This window comes from Emydura macquarii, unplaced genomic scaffold, assembly GCF_026122565.2.
Source record: "Emydura macquarii macquarii isolate MOO-44397 ecotype Brisbane River unplaced genomic scaffold, CSIRO-AGI_Emac_v2 contig_2205, whole genome shotgun sequence".
NCBI classification, from domain to species: Eukaryota; Metazoa; Chordata; order Testudines; family Chelidae; genus Emydura; species Emydura macquarii.
Genome location: NW_027132342.1, coordinates 32,046,625 through 32,065,971, shown reverse-complemented (window position 1 = coordinate 32,065,971; position 19,347 = coordinate 32,046,625). Strand labels below are relative to the sequence as shown.

Here is a 19,347-nt window from a genome sequence, read left to right as displayed (position 1 = left end):
GATTTGTCTAAAGTCAATTACCCAATCTATAAAAGTCTGGGCAGAAAGTCCCTGACAGGTAGGATTGAGGTGTTTTAGTAGAGCCATGTGGGGAAGACTGTAGAGTGTCCCCTGCACTAGTTCTAGATTAGCACTGAATCTTTGGAATCTGAGCATCACACTTTCAGTAGACTCAATACAGCAATGAAGCAGAGAAAAACCAAGGCCTAGATCCTCCAGAACAAGGAGCTGTACTTAGTGAAAGGCTGGAAGGATGGAAGTGAGAGTTGGGAAAAGGTTGCATTAAACCATTTTTGCAGCTGTACAATCCTGGAGCTGTCCCTTGTGGAAGATAGAGCAGCCCAAAGACTACTTTATTTTATGCCTCCTGTAATGGCCCACAGGAGCTTTTCTGGCAGTAAGGAAACAGCCAGATATAGGGACATCCCAGCCATGATATCTTTCCCCCCACCTTATTCCTTATGCTGGGCACCAGGACTGAGGGTGGTATGAATAGGAGATCATACTCCATTGGTCAATTAAAACAGGTTTAAGACTGCTTTACTGTGCTTACACAGATTTAACAAAACAGATAATCTCATCCCAAGAGTCTCTCCAGGAGGGCTGTAAGGGAAAGAGTCCATCAGGGAAATTGGACTGGCAAGAAAAGTCATGTAAACAGAGCCGAGGGAAGACAATCAAGGAATCTTGAGGAAGAAGAGGGTGGGACCAGGAATATTGACATTTGGAGCATCTGAACTCCATTTAGTCTTAAATCCAATGGTTTTAACAAGTGTTTATTCTTGCTTTCAAGAGCACTAAATTCACTCACAAGTCCATAGATTACAAATATACTCATTAAAAAAACAAAACAAAACAAAACAAACCTTTGCTTTCTGTCACCTTCTTTGGTGGTAGAAGTAGTGATACTGAAAAACTGAGAATTGTCAAATACTTACAAACCTAATTCACACAACATAACGTTGGTATTAACTTTTGTGGATGAAAGTGTAATTTATATGTACACTTTTCTGTAAATGAACAGAAAACTTCACTAACTGATTTCTCTGTTGTATGACACCATTCAGACAAGTAGAATAATTAAGTGGTTGAAGTCCAACAGTGCTATTCAAATGTTATTTTCTAATGCAAATTTCAAGAGCTGTAATTCAAAAAGAAAGAGGAATTCATACAAATGAATAAGGATTTGTCTGTTAGTTCTATCAATTTCTATGCCCTAATGAGAATATAATAAAGAGTTACATTTTCTGTTATTTTTAAAATAGAAGGAGATTTACCAGGATAAATGCAGCTTCCATATTTTCAAAAAATTGTATCTGATAAATAGTTTACTGTACAGACAAAACACATTTCATGAAGTAAAGTCAAAGGTAATGATTAATAAGAGTATAATTCAAAATACAGTTAGGTATTTGTTTTATTTGTCAATATTCTTATTCTTTTCATTAGAAATATTTATTTGCTAAGTACTAGAAAGTTTAAAATTATAAGCATCTCAAAACTGCTGCCTTTTGATTTGTTTAATTTTACATTACAGAACCATGTACAATGTATGAACCATACTGAATAACTGTTGTTCCACTTCTCCTGGATTAGATTCCATCACTCTTAAAAAGATGCACTAGATATTCACAGTGAATTAAATCTCATCAGAAATTTCACATTGAGAATTTAATGAAACACTGTACCTGCTGCATATTCTTAGTAAAACAATACTAATGGATACATGTTACCTGTTCAACTTGTACATGAAATAGACACAAATCTTTGGAGCAAAGATTCATTATTAAAACTGTTTATACTCAAAATTTCAGTCTTTGTAAAACTGGTTGTCTAAAAGGTAAAAATATGATTATTTCCACAGAAGCATATACTGTAGTTGTCCTATTAAAATACAACTCCAAAACAAGAAAATCCTTACCAGTGCTGAATATTTCACTCTCATCTGTGGAGCACTACCATATAGTGGCGTAAGTTCATTTCTTCACTGCGTCTTAAGTATATGTTTACTAATTCTTTTGTTGATAATATTTTACTTCCTTGTTACAGAAGAAAACTATGTACAAAACTCTACAGAAGTTTCTGTCCTTTCAATACAGCAATAAGTTGTTTGCTTTATTCACCATGAGCACAATGATTAAGGCCATTTCTATAGTATGGGGACTATACCAGCATAGCAACAGTACTGCAGCCAGGGGTGCTGTAACAATTTTTATAGTGGGGGTGCTGAAAGCAGAACCATGTATTTGGTTGTTATTACTACGTCAAGACAGTAGTTAGTTCCAGCACCACAGGCTGTAATATACTGGCATAACCCTGTAGTATTGAAACAGCCTACCCCTATGGAAGGGCTTTTCCATTAGTGTAGGAACACCACATTCTGAGCGATGGTAGCTAGGTTAACAGAAGCATTCTTCCATGGACCTAGCTGCATCTATATTTGGGGTAAGTTCGGCATTTTTCACACCCCTGAGCAGCGTAGCTATGTCAATCTAAATTTTAAGTGTAGATCAGGCCTAACTCATGTACCAGAAGATAAATATCACTGAATCAGTTCTGTATCTGAAGAATTTTTAAAGGATCTAATTTTCCACTAAATAACAAATTGTAAAGAGACAAGGTGGGTGAGGTAATATCTTTTACTGGACCAACTTCTGTTGGTGAGAGAGACAAGCTTTCGAGCTTACACAGAGCTCTTCTTCCGGTAAGCTCGAAAGCTTGTCTTTTTCACCAACAGAAGTTGTCCAATAAAACATATTACCCATTTGTCTCTTTAATATCCTGGGACCAACATGGCTACGACAACAAGGCATGCAACAACTTTTTAAATTGGTTTGGATAAAATTGTTACATATTATCACAGACTGCTGGGAGTCACAGGATGGATTTCAAAAAGACAAGCTTTGTAAATGTTTCCAGCATTCACATTCCATGCAATTTTATTGCAAGTGGCACAATATTTGCATTTTTTTTTCTCAAAAGGCCAGGTCCTGGATTCACGTGATTACTTGAGAATCATAACTTTCATTTTTGAAATGAAATGTTTCTAGCCCTCTTCGATGCACAGAAAAGCTTAAGAACATGATGCTAAAAGCTCACAAAGTCAAAAATAAACAAACAAATGCAAAATGTATTATTTATAAAAATCTCGCAATTGCTCATGATTTTTGGGGGGCTGTCTACTCATGCTTTGTGAATATCTGGGGTTGGCAAAACTATTGCCCGTGCCACAAGCCAATCAGCATAAGAAAATAATTGGGGCTTGAAATAATACTCGAACTAGATGAGGGACAGCTGCTAACGGGAGCCCTGGGGCAGGTGATAGAGGGATTCTGCAGAGTCTGCAACCGCATTTCTCTGTCCCTTTCCTCCTTCTCCTCCTGTCTCCCTTTGCAGGAAGGAATGCAAAGTGGGGTCTGCTCACTAGTTTAGTCCCTTCCGGCTTGCCTTAGTACAGGCCTCGCCCCATCCCCACTACCGCTGCCATGGTTACGCTTCCTGTTTAATACCGCCGCAGGCGGAGCTCGCGGGTTTGCAAGCCGGTCTGCGTGACCCGAGGCTGCAGGATCCAGGCGACAGGACGTCTCCAGAGGTCGCGGCCCGGGTAGGAGCCTGGCAGCAGCCGCGGGAAGCGACCAGCTCCATCCAACCCACGGGGGCGGCTCGGCGAGATCCTGGAGACCGCGGCTGTTCCCCCTGTGGATGGGAGGGATGGTGAACTACCACTCCCAGCATGCAGCGGGGCTTGGTCGCGCGGGCCTTTGCCGCCCGGGAGCGGTAGGGTTTGCGGGGCCGTTTCCTGGTGCATTCTGGGAGCTGTAGTCCTGATGGGTGGGCGGGGCCTCAGTCTCGGCGAAAGAAGAGCCGGGCGGGCAGCGCGGGAGCTGCGCTGGGGGAGCCCAGCGTTGCTTGGAGCTTGCAGCAGCCCTCTCCTGCGCAGGGCGGAGCAGCTGCTGCCTGTCCCAGGGGCGTTTCCCTCGCCCACCTCATCGTGGGGAGGGAAGTTTCTTCTCCCCCATGCTAAGAGCCTGGCCTTTGGCTGTGGGCTCCTTTGCCAGCCCCTGCCTTAAGCCCCCGGACAAGGATCTTGTTAATGTAATAACTTGGGCTGGTCTTTGTATTTGCCTTCTTGGTCCTGAGCCTTTTGGCTCCTATTTTCAAGCTTTTCTCTGCAACGGCCAGCGCGAGACACTTTTTGTATTCAATTGAACGCTGAGTTTCTGGAGCCCAGCAGCTGGGCCTGGCATTTAAAAAAAATAAAAATCAATTAGCACATGACTCCTGAGAACTTTGTGTGGGAGGGCAACACGATAATTACTACCTGGGGCAAGAGTTAGCACTGCAATGGCTTTGGTGGGGTCGAGGGAGGAGGGGTTTTGCTGCGTGTGTACGTGTCTGGGGGAGCAGTCCCACATTTAAATAAACAATGTCTGTTTTATAAATTGTCCCGTTGACATAAAATCTCAAAGCTGCAGATTCTCCACTTTCCCCAATGCTGATTAATACAGCAGCTCTGGTCTGTAACTTTTTTAAGATTTGGTTTGTTTTCTTTGCGCAACCTGAAGTCAGGCGGAACTGTAAAAGCGTGTCCACGCTAGGGAAGCTAGGGTGTGAATTTAGAGCACAGTAGCTACTCTGCACTAAGGCAATGTCTATGCTACAACAGCACAGCTGCAGTGCTGTAGTTGTGCTGCTGTAATGCTGTAGATAGATGCTTGCTTTGTTGATGAAAGGGGGTTTTCTGTGGATGTAGTTAACCTTCTTTTCAAGAGATGGTAGCTAGGTTGATGGAAGGTCACCTGGGGCAGGTCGGCCTAACTATGGCACTCAGCATGTAATTTTTCATAGCCCAGAATAACATAGCTAGGTCAATTTAATACATGTAGACCACACCTAACACTAATTTGTACTAAGATTGCCTTTGTGGAGTAAAAGCGTCCACACAGAGAGTTAATGTGGAATAGCTAATACATATTAGCTACTCTGGCCTTTTTTCCTGTGCCCTAAGGAATCTTGCTAAACTTTTTGATGTATCCTTCCTGCGGAAGGAAAGGAATGATGTATGAGTTGTTATAGCTCAAACTTTCAAAATCCTACTGGTACCCTGAGACTTGCCACTTAAATGACCTCTAGTCATTCCGGGTTTGTTTTATATCTATTTATATACATTATTATACCTGAATTTATCAGAAATATTCTAGACATACAATTTTTATTTTAAATGTGTGTGTCTGAATAGCCCAAGGACACCCAGATCCTCTTTGCCTTAAAAAGACCTTTATCCCTAAATCAACTCTCCTATCCTACAACTTCAACTCCCAAAATGTGCTATGTTGTATCTGCTGTGCCTTTTCACTGTACACTTCTTGAGCAGGTACTTATTTTAGCTTTCATACCTAAACTACTGTACAATATGCAGATGAAAGGCACATGAATACTGATTATTTATGTTTATGCTTGACAATAGTACCAACAGGAAAGGGTATAGTGTTAACATATTTATTGTGCACACTATGTGGCTGGACCTGCAGAATCCACAGGAATAGGATGTTCTGGGATCCTTTTCTTATCTCAAACTGTGAAGCAAACCTTTTCCTGTGTTGTGTTGCCTTTCTTTATGCCTATTACAGAGTAACGTGTGTAGCTGGGATAAACTTGTGGAGTTCCTTTCTCTATTTTTTAAATAGAGAATCCATGTGCACTGCCCATACTCTAAATCTATTATTGTGTATAGCTGATAAACTAAGGCCAAACAAATGAGAACACGTGTTTACTGTGTTTTGTTTAATACAGTCAGTGATTGAAGATAATGTGCCTTGTGGAGCTTTGAAGGTTGATAAGAAACTACAGATATGTGTACTTCCATGTACATACATTCGCATGAACTACCCACAACCACAGCAACGTGGGTTAGCAACTCAAGTTCATTCCTAGGCTCCTCTTTAGGCTTTAACTTAAGATGCTAACCCGAATTGCCATGTCTTTGCTGCTATTTTAATCCAAGTGAGCTAACCTGAGTTAAGAACATACCTTTTTTTTTTTCCAGTGTAGACATACACTTAAGATCATATCATTTTACTCATCTGGGTAGTCTGACTGAAGTCAATTAAAGTTGCACACATGTAAATGTTTGTGGGAACAGGATCCAAGTTAATATATTATTATTTATATGGTTCCCTTTCTTTTCAATAGCATTGGCAAATGTAGACTTTTAGGTCCCAGTACTTCCAAACCTTTACTTTACAAACGTATTTCCACTGATGTAAGTGGGAATAGTGATATCTAAAATTAAGTGTTCGTGTAAGTCTTGTCATGGTTGGAGCCTTATTGTGGATATGGATACATTTTTTTGTTTTAGAGAGCGAGTTTTGAGACACCTACTACTGCCACATTTCTAGCAGTAAATACAACATCCACTAATGTATTTGATCTTATTTTTTCTTTTTCCTTTTACAATTTTATTATGGAAAGCTATGGAAGATGATGATGTAAAACTTGAAGAAGAAATAAACATAGAATTGAGAAGAATCAGTGTTACCTCCCTTGAAGCAGATGATCCCAACTCTGATTTATCAGCAGAAGCTTGGAGTGATGGTGAGACAGTAAGTGTTTAATGGCAACAGGAGGGATAGCACTGCCTTACTTTTGCATGGCAAGCTTGTATCTTTTCCTGAGACCTCTTTAATACAGCCTTTGCTAGGATACTTAGGGGCGTACCACAGGCATCAGAAAGTCTACATGATGAATGAGCTATTTCCTAATATTTATTCCATTGAGGGAAACTTCCTTCAAATGTATCCTACTCCTATTAATTTAGCTGTACGAAAATGTAAACTGAAGTTACAGAAGTCCCTGAAATAAACTGATATTAAAGTAATGCTTACCATGAACTAACTTTTAAGCTCTCTTCTGAATTCCATCCAATTGATTGAGACAAGGTTGGTGAGGTAGTTTCTTTTATTGTGGGCCAACTTTCTGTTGGTGGAAGGTACAAGCTATTGAGCTTCACAGAGCTCTTCTTCAGGTATGACTTTTGGGTCAGTTATCATAATAGGTGGAGCACGTAGCGATGCCTGTTAAGGTTGCCTGACACTTTGCATTGTGCTCTGTTTTCACTTGTTTGTTTTTAAATCTACATCAGTTATATAGATCAGTACATCCTTATTGACCAATATATGATCATGGAAATAAATGTGCTTTTGGTATCAGAAATTTCTCTTGCTTTCCTTTGCCACCTCTTTTGGCTTCCCGCTCCCACCACCTCTTAATGTCTGCTGCCCCTTTTCTGTAGGGATGCATCCTTATCTCAAAGTCTTTGGACTACGACTGTAATCTCAAGGATCCATTCCGTTATTTCCATCATCAGAACCTTTTCTCTTCTTAAACCACCACTGCCCATTGTCAAAAGGTTCCTAGAGCACTGGCCAGTAGGGATCTATTTAAAAACATATGGCCTGATCATAAGAGTCACTAAGCACTCACAACTCCTACTAGAATAATGATTGTTCAGGAACTTTCAATGTTCAGGACCTCTGAGGTGCATTAACAACTCTCAGCATCTCTCAGAAGGCACTGGGTTCTTCACAGGTTTGGGCTCCTTAATCAGGAAAAAAACAAATACAAACTCTGAACTGCGAGGGTGAGAACTCTCTTGCCCAGGTGAGCAATCTGCTAATGATATTCCATACAGCTGAGTTCACTCCTCCGCTTCTGATTGCCTCTTTGTGCCTTCTGCCTGTGACTTATGTAGTTGGGGACAGAGTAGAGTACCAAAGACAAGAAAGGTGGGATCAGGGATGTCATTTGAGAAAGCTAAATTCCATGGTTAACTATGGTCCATGGGTTGGGGTATGAATTCAGGATTATATAGTCCCCAGATGCACAATGGAAAGCTTTCACAGAGATCAAGGGGACTATATGGCCTTTATGAAATAACTAAATATTTAGTTACTAATTACTTGTTCAGTGCCTTCTTCTCACATTGATCATTCTAAGGAAAATCTGTTCCCCTTCAGGCCATTGCAAGCTCTGTCTTGTTTCACTCTTCCCCTTTCTCTGTTCTTTTCATTTCCTTCCCAGCTCCTAAACCAATGCACTTTGCTTCCATCCATTGAAATGATCAATAATTAAATAGTAAAGCTGGCTGAAAAAAATTTAATGACATTTTTGTCCTACCAAAATATTGTTTTGACAATACTGAAATGTTTCGTGCAAATTGATTGGTGTTGATGATATTTTCATTTGGAGGTTTTTTTCAGATCTAGTGCCTTAGAGAGGGAGAGAACCACCCACCTTACAATAGCCGGTAGCCTGGTGGTTACGGTAGTTGTGTAGGTAATGGAGTAGGGACTTGAAAATGGGTGTCGCACATTTCAGGAAAGTACCTTAACCACCAGGCTACAGACTCATTCTCTCACTGGTCTACTCAATATTTAATTTATAAAAAGTGGAAGAGTTCCATCAGAAGAGATTGAGAGACTGACTCTATAATCTGGTGGTTAGGGTATTTGCTGAAGATGTTGGAGACCCAGGTTCAAGTCTCTGGCATATTCATATTTGTGAATCTAATCTGTCTTGCAAAAATACAATATCTTAATAACAAAGATCTCATGTCTGATTCTTCAGCATTGAATCATTTGTCCTTTAATTCAACTTGGATCAAACTAATAACAAAACAAGCAAAAAATCAATTAGAAAGATGTTTCTAGAGGGCAGTAGTAATTAGATTGTTGTGAAGTCTAAATGACTGTCAAGTAATTAGTGACACAGTAATGAAAGTAAGGCCTGAGTGAAAAAAACCTGATCTGTAGGAGGTAACAACAGCTGCTGAAGTCTGCATCTTTAACTGGTGTTTTAATGAGGGATATATGGAATATGTCTACTCAACATTTTTGGAGTGAGCGGGACTGAATTTCCCAGCCTGTGTCGATAAACTTGGGCTGGTACTAGTGGTCTAAAAATAGCTGGGTAGACAGACCTCTGGATCTTAATTAAGAATGTTAGGTATTTATTTACCTGTGGCCTTGATAGAGAGATGAAAATGCAGAATTTAATTTAAAAATAATGTTTTATTTCCAGACTTCAGATGAATTACCAGAATCAGTTCTGTACTATCTAAACTTTGTGAAGAACAGAACTCAAAATGCTGAAAAGCTTATACTGCAAGATTTGGAAGATGAAGAAACCACAAGTAAGCTGTGACTGTAGTAAATGTATGTGTGATGTGCCCCCCCAAACCCTCATATTGCCTATGTGAACTAAACTAACAATCATCAATAATATAACTAAAATCCTCAAATGCAACAGAACTGTGAAACCTACTGCACTAACTTTAACTCATCACCTAATATTGAAGTTCCTATGGTCCTCTTTCAGACGTTCTCTGAACATCATTAACTAATGCAACATGTAGTCTGGAAAATATATGTATGGTATGAATCACTTTTATTACTGTAAAACTGTTTGTTTGCAAAGGATTGACTAGAAATTGCAGCTCTGTTCAGTGGTTTGGAAACCTTGGTTAATAGATTATAGATGGCAGTGCTTAGGGTTTGAGATGGTGTTGCTTTTCTAGCTTGCACGATGGCATGAAAGGTTTCTATTATATAGGTGCTTAGAACATGCATTCTCTTCTGCCTCAGTGACCCAGTCAAGGATAGTCTCATGTTTCTATGATAGTAACTGCATAATTTTAGACTGTCTGCAGAGATGGGAGTCCAAAGGCATTTTACTCATATGCTGTATTGAGGACAAATTGAAATTGTCTTAATCCCATCTTTAATTCCTTCTTCATATCCTGCACAATTGATTCCCACACTGCTACCATCCAGACTCCAGAATGTCCATGCAGTCACTTCTTTCTTCATTGTTGTGAGATATTGAAGGAGTGATGCATAATGTGCCTTCCCTTCTGTCTTGAAGCCCCAATTCTGCAAACCATAAGGAGTCCAGTGTTCTAGGTCAGCGTTTCTCAGTGATCGGTCCGTGGACTGGTGCCAGCCCCTGAAATCTCTCTGACACAGTTTTGAAAGGCAGCAAGCAGGTCCCTGGTATAAAAAAGGTTGAGAAGCATTGTTCTTGACTAGTTCAATCATGAGTTTTCACTTTCTTTTTCTTTTCTTGTTCTTTTCAAACACACATGTTTAGCACTTGTAATCTGTAAGGACCTAATCCAGAAATAGCATTTGATAGGGTGGACCCTTGCACCTGGTGATGCACCTAGGTCTTCTCACAGGATCATTCTCTGAAACAGTAGTACTTAGCCTCTCTAGACCATGCTCTGGATAGGGTCAATCTTGTGAGGGTGCTCAACACTCCTACCTCTCACTGAAGTCAGTGGAAGCTTGTTGTGCAAAATTAAGCACTCGGGATCTTTTTCAAGGGGAAAAGGCAGTATGCCGCATTTATTGACAGAAACTAAAGTAATAACTAACTTAAACCTACACATACACACACACATACACGCGCCCAAACGTATCAGAAAGCGTTCTATAGTTATATATATATATATAGCTACCAGTCCTGATTGTGGCTTGAGATCGTAGCTAGGGTCCGTTGCTGGAGTTCGTGGCTCGTGGCAGCTACCTGGCCAGGGAAGCTGGGCACGAGGAGAGCAGGGTCCTTGTCGGGCGCGCACCGACGCTCTTCTTTAGATGATGTGTAGAACGCTGTTTTTCCCCTAAGCCTTGAAATCTCACCCAGTCTTTTATAGGTTTTTCAGTTCTGCTGTGTCACGTCGCTTCTCTGTGACCCTTGATTGCTGGTACAATAGCAGACGTGACTTTCAGCTTGTTCTTTGATGTCTTGATTAAGTTTTTCTGGGGTGGATCCTTCTTTGCTTTTTGGGGCTGTGTTCACACTCTTCAGCCTAGGATGGACTTCACACTTCATCAGGACAACTTCATCAAGACAAGCTGGCAGTTTGGGTCTGACTCACACACACATACACCCTCCATTCATACCTTGTTCAGATAACTACCTTATTCATCTAAAGGTTTAGAAAGGGTTTGACACAAGATGGAGTACATAGGGTCAAAATGGGGTTTTTACACAAGATGGAGTACATAGGTCAAAATGGGGTTTTACATTCACAGTATGGAGTATGAGTGATAGAAGTTCAAATGTTACATGATTTCAATAATAACTATATAGAGGTTGATACAAATAAGGGTATGAATTAAAAGCTATGAATTAAGCTACAGGGTTACAATTATAATTTTATTCCTACAAGCTGAGGTAATTGAACACCTCACAAGACTGAGCCTTTAATTTCTAAATTATCCTAGGTTGTTGATACTCCAAATCCCAGTTTAGTTGGAGTTTCCAGGTTTCACACCTTTAATTGGGACCTATTCCTGAATAAAGTTAAATATTCTCTATGCATCCTCATCCCTAGGGGAATTTTCTTCCATTTTATCAGTAATAAGAATTATGTATATCTAAATATAATTTATATATATGCCTTCTTATTTATGTTGTCCTTTAGGGGAGCTTCAATTTGTCACTGTTCTGATTCTATACAAGTAACCGCCTCAAACTAACTACTTCCTTCTAGCTGGAGAATGTTTAAATGTGTCTTGTACTGTGGAGTGTTTTTCTTTGCATAGATGCTGCAGCCATAGATTTTTTTTTTTTACTCTAATATTTTATTTGTACATATCCAGTGCTTTTACTTAGATTAGATCAATTAGATTCAATTAAGATTAATCGGAGCCCTGCTTGTCTGAGTGGATTTGGTGTTTTTATCAAAATAGTACCTCTGGTGAACACTTTTAAAGAAAAAACACGTTGTGTTTCAGAGTTTGGATTTTATGTACAGATAATAGGAAATTAGCATTAATCAGAATTAGACTACTTAGATTAAGATATCTTCTCTCAATGTCTTCCTTCTCCCCATCAGGTGACATCTATGGAGTAGTTTCTAACCATGCTTCAGAGTACTTGGCAGAGTTGGCTTCTGAATACAATGAAGATCCAGAGGCATTGAAGAAGAAGGTATTCCATGTTTAAATCATTTTTGTAGTGGATTAGATTCCATAGTTGTTACAGATAATCAACAGTTTCCTTTTTGGACCCAATTTTGCAATGACCAGTGCACATATTTAACTTTACACACAATAAGTAGTCCCCATGGGACTTACTGGTTCTCACCATGTATAAAGTTAAGCATTTACATGTGGTTTTGCAGGTTGGGGACCTTGGTTGTGATTCACTTAGTCTGTAGATCATGAAGTTATAACATTTGGTATAAATATTCAGTAGTCGTAAGTGGTGGGAATGAACATTATCTTGACTAAAATAAACTTGGAATATCAATTATTAATATTTAATCCGGTGGCAAAATGTCATTTCCATAGTATAACATTTTTACAGTATTTATTTTTAATTTTATCTATTACTTTACCATTGTCTGTTCCTGTTCATTATTAGGATTATGAGATCATTAACATAATTCACTTATTAAAAGGGTTTTGCTGTTAATATTGAAAGGATTATGACTGGAATTTTCAAGCGAGACTCAGAGAGTTAGGCACATAATTCCCATTTAATTTCAGTGGGATTCCGGTGCCGAACTCCCAGAGGCACCTTAGAAAACCTGAACCTGTATTTAGAAACAATTCTGCCTATGTGCCATATTTTATTTGTTTCCCTGTTTTCACCAGTGAGCACTGTATAAAACATGAAGTTTAATAATATTAAGAGATCACTTTCTTGTGACCATCCTGTTTGTGACAGCACAATTATTTACTGTGACAGTGATTATGTCAACATATAGAATTACATTTATACCATTCAGATGATGAATAAGTAGCAGGAGCAAAATAAATTCTTGGCAGTGAAGAACAAGGGAAGAAAAATGAGAAGATGTGATCCATGCAGTGCTGTTTTCAAATAGAGTTTTTTTCAGACTCCCTGTGTGAACAATTGCACACACTTGTATTTAATGCCATAATAGAATTCATTTATACATATACTACTTGCATTTCCTTGTGCAGCTTCTTACGAAAATGTATATTTTGACCATTTCCCTGTCAATATACAAAATATAAGAAAGCACAAACATTTTCTGGGACCTGCTCCAAATATTCCTTTCCCTAGAAAATAGCATTCTGATTTTAAATCTGTTTGTATGACACTGGTGCCTAGAAGCTCCAGTCAGGGATCAGAGCCCCAGAGTGCTAAGCTCTGGACACTGAAAATGCAGTCCCTGACCCAAAGTCATTATCTGAAATGTTCTGTTTGGATTGTTATAGCTTCATCTGTTTTCATTTCATCATGAGGATGTTTTGTTTTATTCAGATACTGTCTGAAATAGAAAATGAAGAATTGCAGACCAGTGCAACTCCTGATAATCATAGTCAATCCATCAGTGAAGAAGTTACTTGCAGTGTGGTTGCTGATGAGTGCTCTGTTCCAGGTAAACAGACGTAATATTAATTTATTTGTGCTGGTAATTAGCACAACGCTAACATCACTGTATTAAATATTTCTTCTGCTCTGTTTCTTTGATGAGAATAGTTATAGCAATCTAGTACAATATATATTACATTGGGATTTAGATCCTGTTCTGGAACTGGAGCTATTTAGGCAGATGCCTTCATTCATACAGTTGTAGGATCGAGATCTTAAAATCTTATTTTTGTTCCTCTCTGAAGCCTTGTTAATGAGTTTATTTCAAATGGCATTATACACAAATGATTTAAATAATATAACTTGTTAGCTAATTTCATTTTCTGATTGGTTGAGCATACTTAAAAGGCCCCAAAATCAGCAACTGGGCCAAATGTACCCATCTTAATTTCAGTTTTTTGACATTAAATGCACATTTGCAGAATGTGGCTTTGGTCTGAATACGCATGGCCTGAGTGTGCAGTTTTTTGCATATGTAAATTCCATTTAAATGCCCAAATTGAGTGCAAATAAATGTTGTGTGTGTCAGTTCACTTGTTTCTCCAGGCAAAACATAGTATGAGCACAAATGGAAACTAGATTGTGGCCACTGAGCATTTGCTTTATGGACTATTCACTTTAAATATGTATACAGATAGATTAGGTGAGAATGTCTCCCTCCAATATGGCCTCTGTATTCTTCTGTGGTAGAATATGGGGGCTGTAAAAGCCCATAGGTGGCCAAGAGAAAATTCCCGTGGTGCAGGCAGTTGAGTAGGACTGCCATAAACAGCCCTACACAGGTCACTTAGAAATTCTAGTATAGTGGGCATGCATGTTTGTGGCAGGTCCTTTGGCTGGAGTGGGTAGGCATATAGAACTGTGAGCATTTTGTGCAGTGCCACCTCTTGTAGGCAGCCCATAACAGATTACTGTATTTTAGAGCAGCTCCATGGGCTGCCATGTTCTGCTTGTAGCTTTACTTCAGCCCCTGGAGCAACTCTGCCTGGTCTAGGGCTTCAAATTATAGGCTGTACAAACACAGACTCTTACTCATAGTGTATTTTTTTGGTTACATTACATTATTTCAGATAAGTAATTACTGTGAGCTCAGATCTTTTAGTTAAAATACGTTTGCTTAAATTCTTGTAGATGATGGTGACATGACCATTAGCTTTACTTACCATGAAGTAGAAGAAAGGTGCAGACAAGAATTTGAGCTGTGGGAGGAAAGACAAAAAGAGCTTGAAGACCAGAAGAGGAAAAAGCTGAAAGTTGAAAGGGAAATAGAGGAAAAACAAAATGAAGAGGAAAAGGAAAGACGGCAACTGTATCTGGAGGAATTTGGGGCTGAAAGAATGAAGTTAGAGATGCTTCATAGGGTAATATTTTAACAAAGATATTTAAAATATGCTTCTTTATTGATCAGGACTACTTGAATGCACAGATCAAATCTGAAGAGTGGGAAAAAAAGTACATTCTCAAATCTGTGCACAACTCAGTGTCCCCACCCTTGTGATGCCAAAAAGAGATACCACTGAGAAGAGATCATGTAGCTCTTTGTAATATGATTGTCTCTCATCTTCCCTGCTTTGATCAGCTGTGAACTACTTAATAAAGCTGACATTTAAATTGTCATCATTAGGCTTTATCATTATCAGTTAGTATTTATAGTATGGTACCAGCTAAAATCCCTGGACAAGAATGGGAGTTGTAGTTTTAGTTTCTTGTGATCCAGTTCTCTTCTTTTTGCCTTTCTCCCTGGTCAGATTACATCTCCCCTGATGCACCAGTATTCCCTCATGATGAGGTGAAGTAGTTGCATCCTGGAAGATGTAGTCTGGCCGGGAATCCCAGGCCATAGAGAAGAATGAGGGGATAATGAAAATGAACTACAGCTCCAATGAAGCACCTGAATCAGATATCTGAGTTCATTTTTTTGGTTTTCAGCCTAAATATTTGGTTTTGGCTGAAATAGTTTGATGCTGGAGTATTTGCTTTTTTGATTGAAAAATAAAAAATTTTCTGTGGAAGTTTACACTTTTGTGAAAAATTTCATTTAATCGAAACCTCAGTTTTCCATCAAAACAGTTTTAATGTAAAATTTTCATTTAGCCCTAGGAGACATCTTTCCTGATTCAAAAGCTTATGAGCTTCAGAGTTAATATATTCTAAAAGGGGTAGTTCATACTTCTATCAGAGCTGTTCTTTCAGACTTAGACAGCATTGCCTCAGTTAGAGTGTATGCATTTTGAAGGATCTCTTCATAACCATAAGGCTAGAAACTTTAATTTCAACGATAGACTGAAGGTTTTGAAGAACAAGATGGCAGTTATCTGGATAAAGTACCAAGTTGCTGACCTGGTTCTGTCTTTTAATATATGACCAAATTGGCAATATTGAATCCAACCAGCCTGACTGCTTACTGTATTTCAAGTATTGACACAAAATAAGTGGATCTTTGGAGAATGCTATTTTTATAGACAGCTATTAATTTAGCGAGTTACATATAATGAAATATATTAAAAATAATTGATATAAGGTTACTTGTTATACAGCAACAAGAAGCTATGATGGAAGATGAGTTACTGAAAGAAAAGGAAGTTTGGAGAGAGAAGTTTAGGCAACATGAGGTAATTTGTACACGTGAGCTTTTGTCAAAAAGAATTTGAATGTTATTGTAATATGTTCGAAAGGTACTTTCATTTTTATGTAGGAACAAACAATCAAGTTGAATGATTTTTATCATGTGTTATGGAAGATACCTGTGTGTGCTTTAGAAAAAACTTTGAAATTTGTGAAAGCGGCCCTTCTTAAGACAGTTAGCTCTGGCTTAGTAGTCCATTTCTCTACTTGTTTGATTAGCTGCAAATAGCTCTCACTTTCTCAAGCTAAGCAAAGCTTTTAGTCAACTTTTCAACTGGAGTTGTGTTCATGTACTGGTAAGAAACAGCCCTGTGTCCAGACTTACCTGGAAAAGTCTCGAGGAAACCATTTTAACAGAAAGTAAAATACTCTTTAAGAATAAATCTATGACTGTCTTATTTCACATATTATAATTACATCTTATGGGAAGATTTAAATAATTAAAATGCTGAATAAAATGTACTTTCATTGTTGTTTTGGCATAGGAATTGATCAAAAGACTAGAGTTGCAAATAGAAGAGGAGAAAAGGGTCTTTGAAGAGCAGAAAGCAAAAGAAGCACAATGGTTGGCAGAGCAGCAGAATACAGCAGCTGTGAAAATCCAAGCTAGATTTAGAGCATTTGTCGTGTACAAAAAATATGCTCCTATCTTAAAAGAATGGCAAGCAGAGATTAAAAGAAAAAAGGAACTGCAACAAAAAATGGAGAGAGAAAAGAAAGAAAAGGAAGAAAAAATGAGGAGACGGATTCAGGAAAGGAAGCAAAAAGAAGAGGAGGAGAGAAAGAGACGAGAGGAAATAGAAAGAAAAGCACATATTGAAGAGGTGAGGAGGCGTGAGGAATATGAAAAGAAGAAAGAAAGTTTGAGGCTTGAACGAGAAAAAAGCCTGCAGCTAGAAAGACTAGGAGGGCAACAAGAAGCAAAACAAAAAGAGAAAATAGCAATAAATGTAGTGGCTGAAAATAGAGACAAAGACACAAAAAACACAAAAGAAGAAAAAGAGAGAGAAAATATAAAAGAACTAAGAGAACAAGAAAAGGAGCAGAAGAAACAGATACTGGATGTAAGAGAAGAAGAAGAGAGACAAGAAGAAAAACATGTTGGAAAGATACAAGAGGCAAATAATACAGAGAATCCAAAAGACAGAAAACAGAACTCTGAGAAGAAAGAACAATGTCATGAAAAAAGTAATGAAAATGCAGGTGGGTATGTGATGACACATACAGGAAAAAGTTCCCTACAAACTATAGATCTTGACAAAAATACAAACACAAATATGCTGGATAAGAAAGCCATTGTTTTTGCAGCTAATGCAATCGCAAATAAGGAAAACAGTATTTGCAACAGTCAGTGGAATCTGAAGGCCCAACCAGATACCAGGAACATAGAGTACAAAGAACAATCTTTTAAGTTTGAAACAGCAAAGGTTGTAATGAAGGAAGTTCAGAAGGAAGTTGCTGAGGATTGGGACAAAAGTGAGAGTGTAATTAAATATTCTGAGAGGCCACTAATGCTACCTGATGATGTTGAAAAGAAGAGGCTAACTTGGATGAAGACATGTAAACCTTGGTCTAAAATTTATAGGGAAAACCAAAGAAAGAAAGTAGTTAAAAGAAGCAGACCAAGAAAAAGCTCAGCTAGTAAGATGCCTCCATTGAGTATAGAAATGATTGTTCAATGTGGCCCTTGGAATGCCCTCCAACAGGTAACTAAATACTGTAAGTGATTCTTAAACAGTGATCTACATGAGAGCTGACTGGTCATGTGAGGTGGAATTTTCAAAACTGTCAGCATTGACTTAATAATTGGGTTTCCCATTGACTTCTTCAAAGGGAGAAGAGGGAGGCCAATGTCAAGTGCTTTTGAAAATCCTGCTCATGGTGCTGATTCTTTGTTTTCAGCTGCTAAACTTCACTAAGTCATAGTGAAAATACATAGTTTCCTAACATTATTTTTCCATGTAAGAAATTTTTATTGAAACAAGGAAGTTCTGTGACTGGGACAGGAAGTGGTGCATAAGACAATCTCTCTCAGAAGAGACTGTTGCTGGAAATAATCCCTGTAAATTATTTTGGTCACTTTTCAGATATAAGAATATAGTGCAAAAATATCAGCAAATAGTTTTCAAAGTCAATACCTATTTGTACTGTGGTCATCTGACTGGTATCAACATACAGTTCTTATTCTTAATATATATGATATCTAGTTTAGCAATGATTCCTTTCACTTCTATTATGATAAGATTATGTAAACTTCTATGTTGACATTATAAATGAGACAAAAGCAATATTGGTTTCTGTTTTGCTGTACCATTAACCATTCTATTCAATCACATTAGACATTACTAGTAGTGAAGTGGACTGAAATGGACATTAAAATCAAATGAGTTTAGTTATCTTTTTAGTTTTACCTATTTTTTTTTTCTTTCACTATCAGTTACAAATCATTTCCATGTTTTTGTAATGCTTAGGTCTTGTTATGCATTTTGTAAATGGGAGCAACGTTTATCAGTTAACGTTTTTGCTGAAGATCAATAAATGTTTAATCTTTTATAAATGTGTTTTATACTACATTAAGAATCTAGACTTAATCCAGATAACTTCATGCTACGTAGTACGTATACCAAACTTTAAATAGGCTGCATGCTGTTACAGTACAATCTTATGGATATCCTTTTCATTGAATGTGTGTAGGTTATGACTCTTACACTTCAAGATTTGCCTGGCTGTAGCCTCTCCACGTTGTCAGAATGTGCAAGTCTTCAATTATTGACCCTTAGACGCTGTGGACTAACTGCATTGGAAGGACTAAGTAACTGCAAAGGCCTAAAGTATATTAATGTGGAGGTACCTAGCATCTTTTGCTCTCTATATGGAAGTGGGGCGAAACTGCTGTCTCTGCCATTCAAGATATTATTACACATATAAACAATGTATTCAGTTTATGTACATAATGAACACAATTTCTAAAAGCCAGTGCCAAAAGTTAGTCTTATAGGTGCATATTTAGGATATGCACTTAATAAGTAGCCTGATTTTTCTAAAGTTCTGAGTACCCAGCCTTGCTCCTTGTCTTTGAGCCCAGAACTGAGCTTCCAGAGCTAGAAGCAAATAGGCACAGACTTTTTCCTCTGTCTCCAAGTATTAGGTTGTGAATGGTCCTAGTGTGAATATGGAGGGAAAGTAATAAATCTTCATTACCTCTATTGAATGGCTGTGCAAAGGCTGTTCACCCTAGCAGTTCCTATGCTCCTCCCTCCCCGCTTTAGGGACTAGAACATTTAAAAGTGGGTGAGGAGGAGATGAGGCCTT

At 38.3% G+C, this 19,347-nt stretch overlaps 1 protein-coding gene across 11 annotated transcripts in view; it reads left to right on the top strand.

Moving 5' to 3' along the window:
• Window positions 1-3,537: 3,537 nt before the first annotated feature.
• Window positions 3,538-19,347, top strand: part of LRRIQ1 (leucine rich repeats and IQ motif containing 1) — a 136,556-nt gene continuing 120,746 nt past the window's right edge. For 9 of the 11 annotated variants that reach the window (XM_067559858.1, XM_067559856.1, XM_067559857.1 and 6 more), the window contains exons 1-9: window positions 3,538-3,604; window positions 6,472-6,602; window positions 9,079-9,190; window positions 11,900-11,994; window positions 13,300-13,417; window positions 14,542-14,771; window positions 15,948-16,022; window positions 16,521-17,741; window positions 18,730-18,882. In XM_067559858.1, the coding sequence (XP_067415959.1) occupies window positions 6,474-6,602; window positions 9,079-9,190; window positions 11,900-11,994; window positions 13,300-13,417; window positions 14,542-14,771; window positions 15,948-16,022; window positions 16,521-17,741; window positions 18,730-18,882 (2,133 nt within the window). In that variant the 5' untranslated portion in view covers window positions 3,538-3,604; window positions 6,472-6,473. The remainder of the gene's footprint in view (window positions 3,605-6,471; window positions 6,603-9,078; window positions 9,191-11,899; window positions 11,995-13,299; window positions 13,418-14,541; window positions 14,772-15,947; window positions 16,023-16,520; window positions 17,742-18,729; window positions 18,883-19,347) is intronic. The other 2 variants (XM_067559860.1, XM_067559859.1) reach the window with 2 other exon arrangements.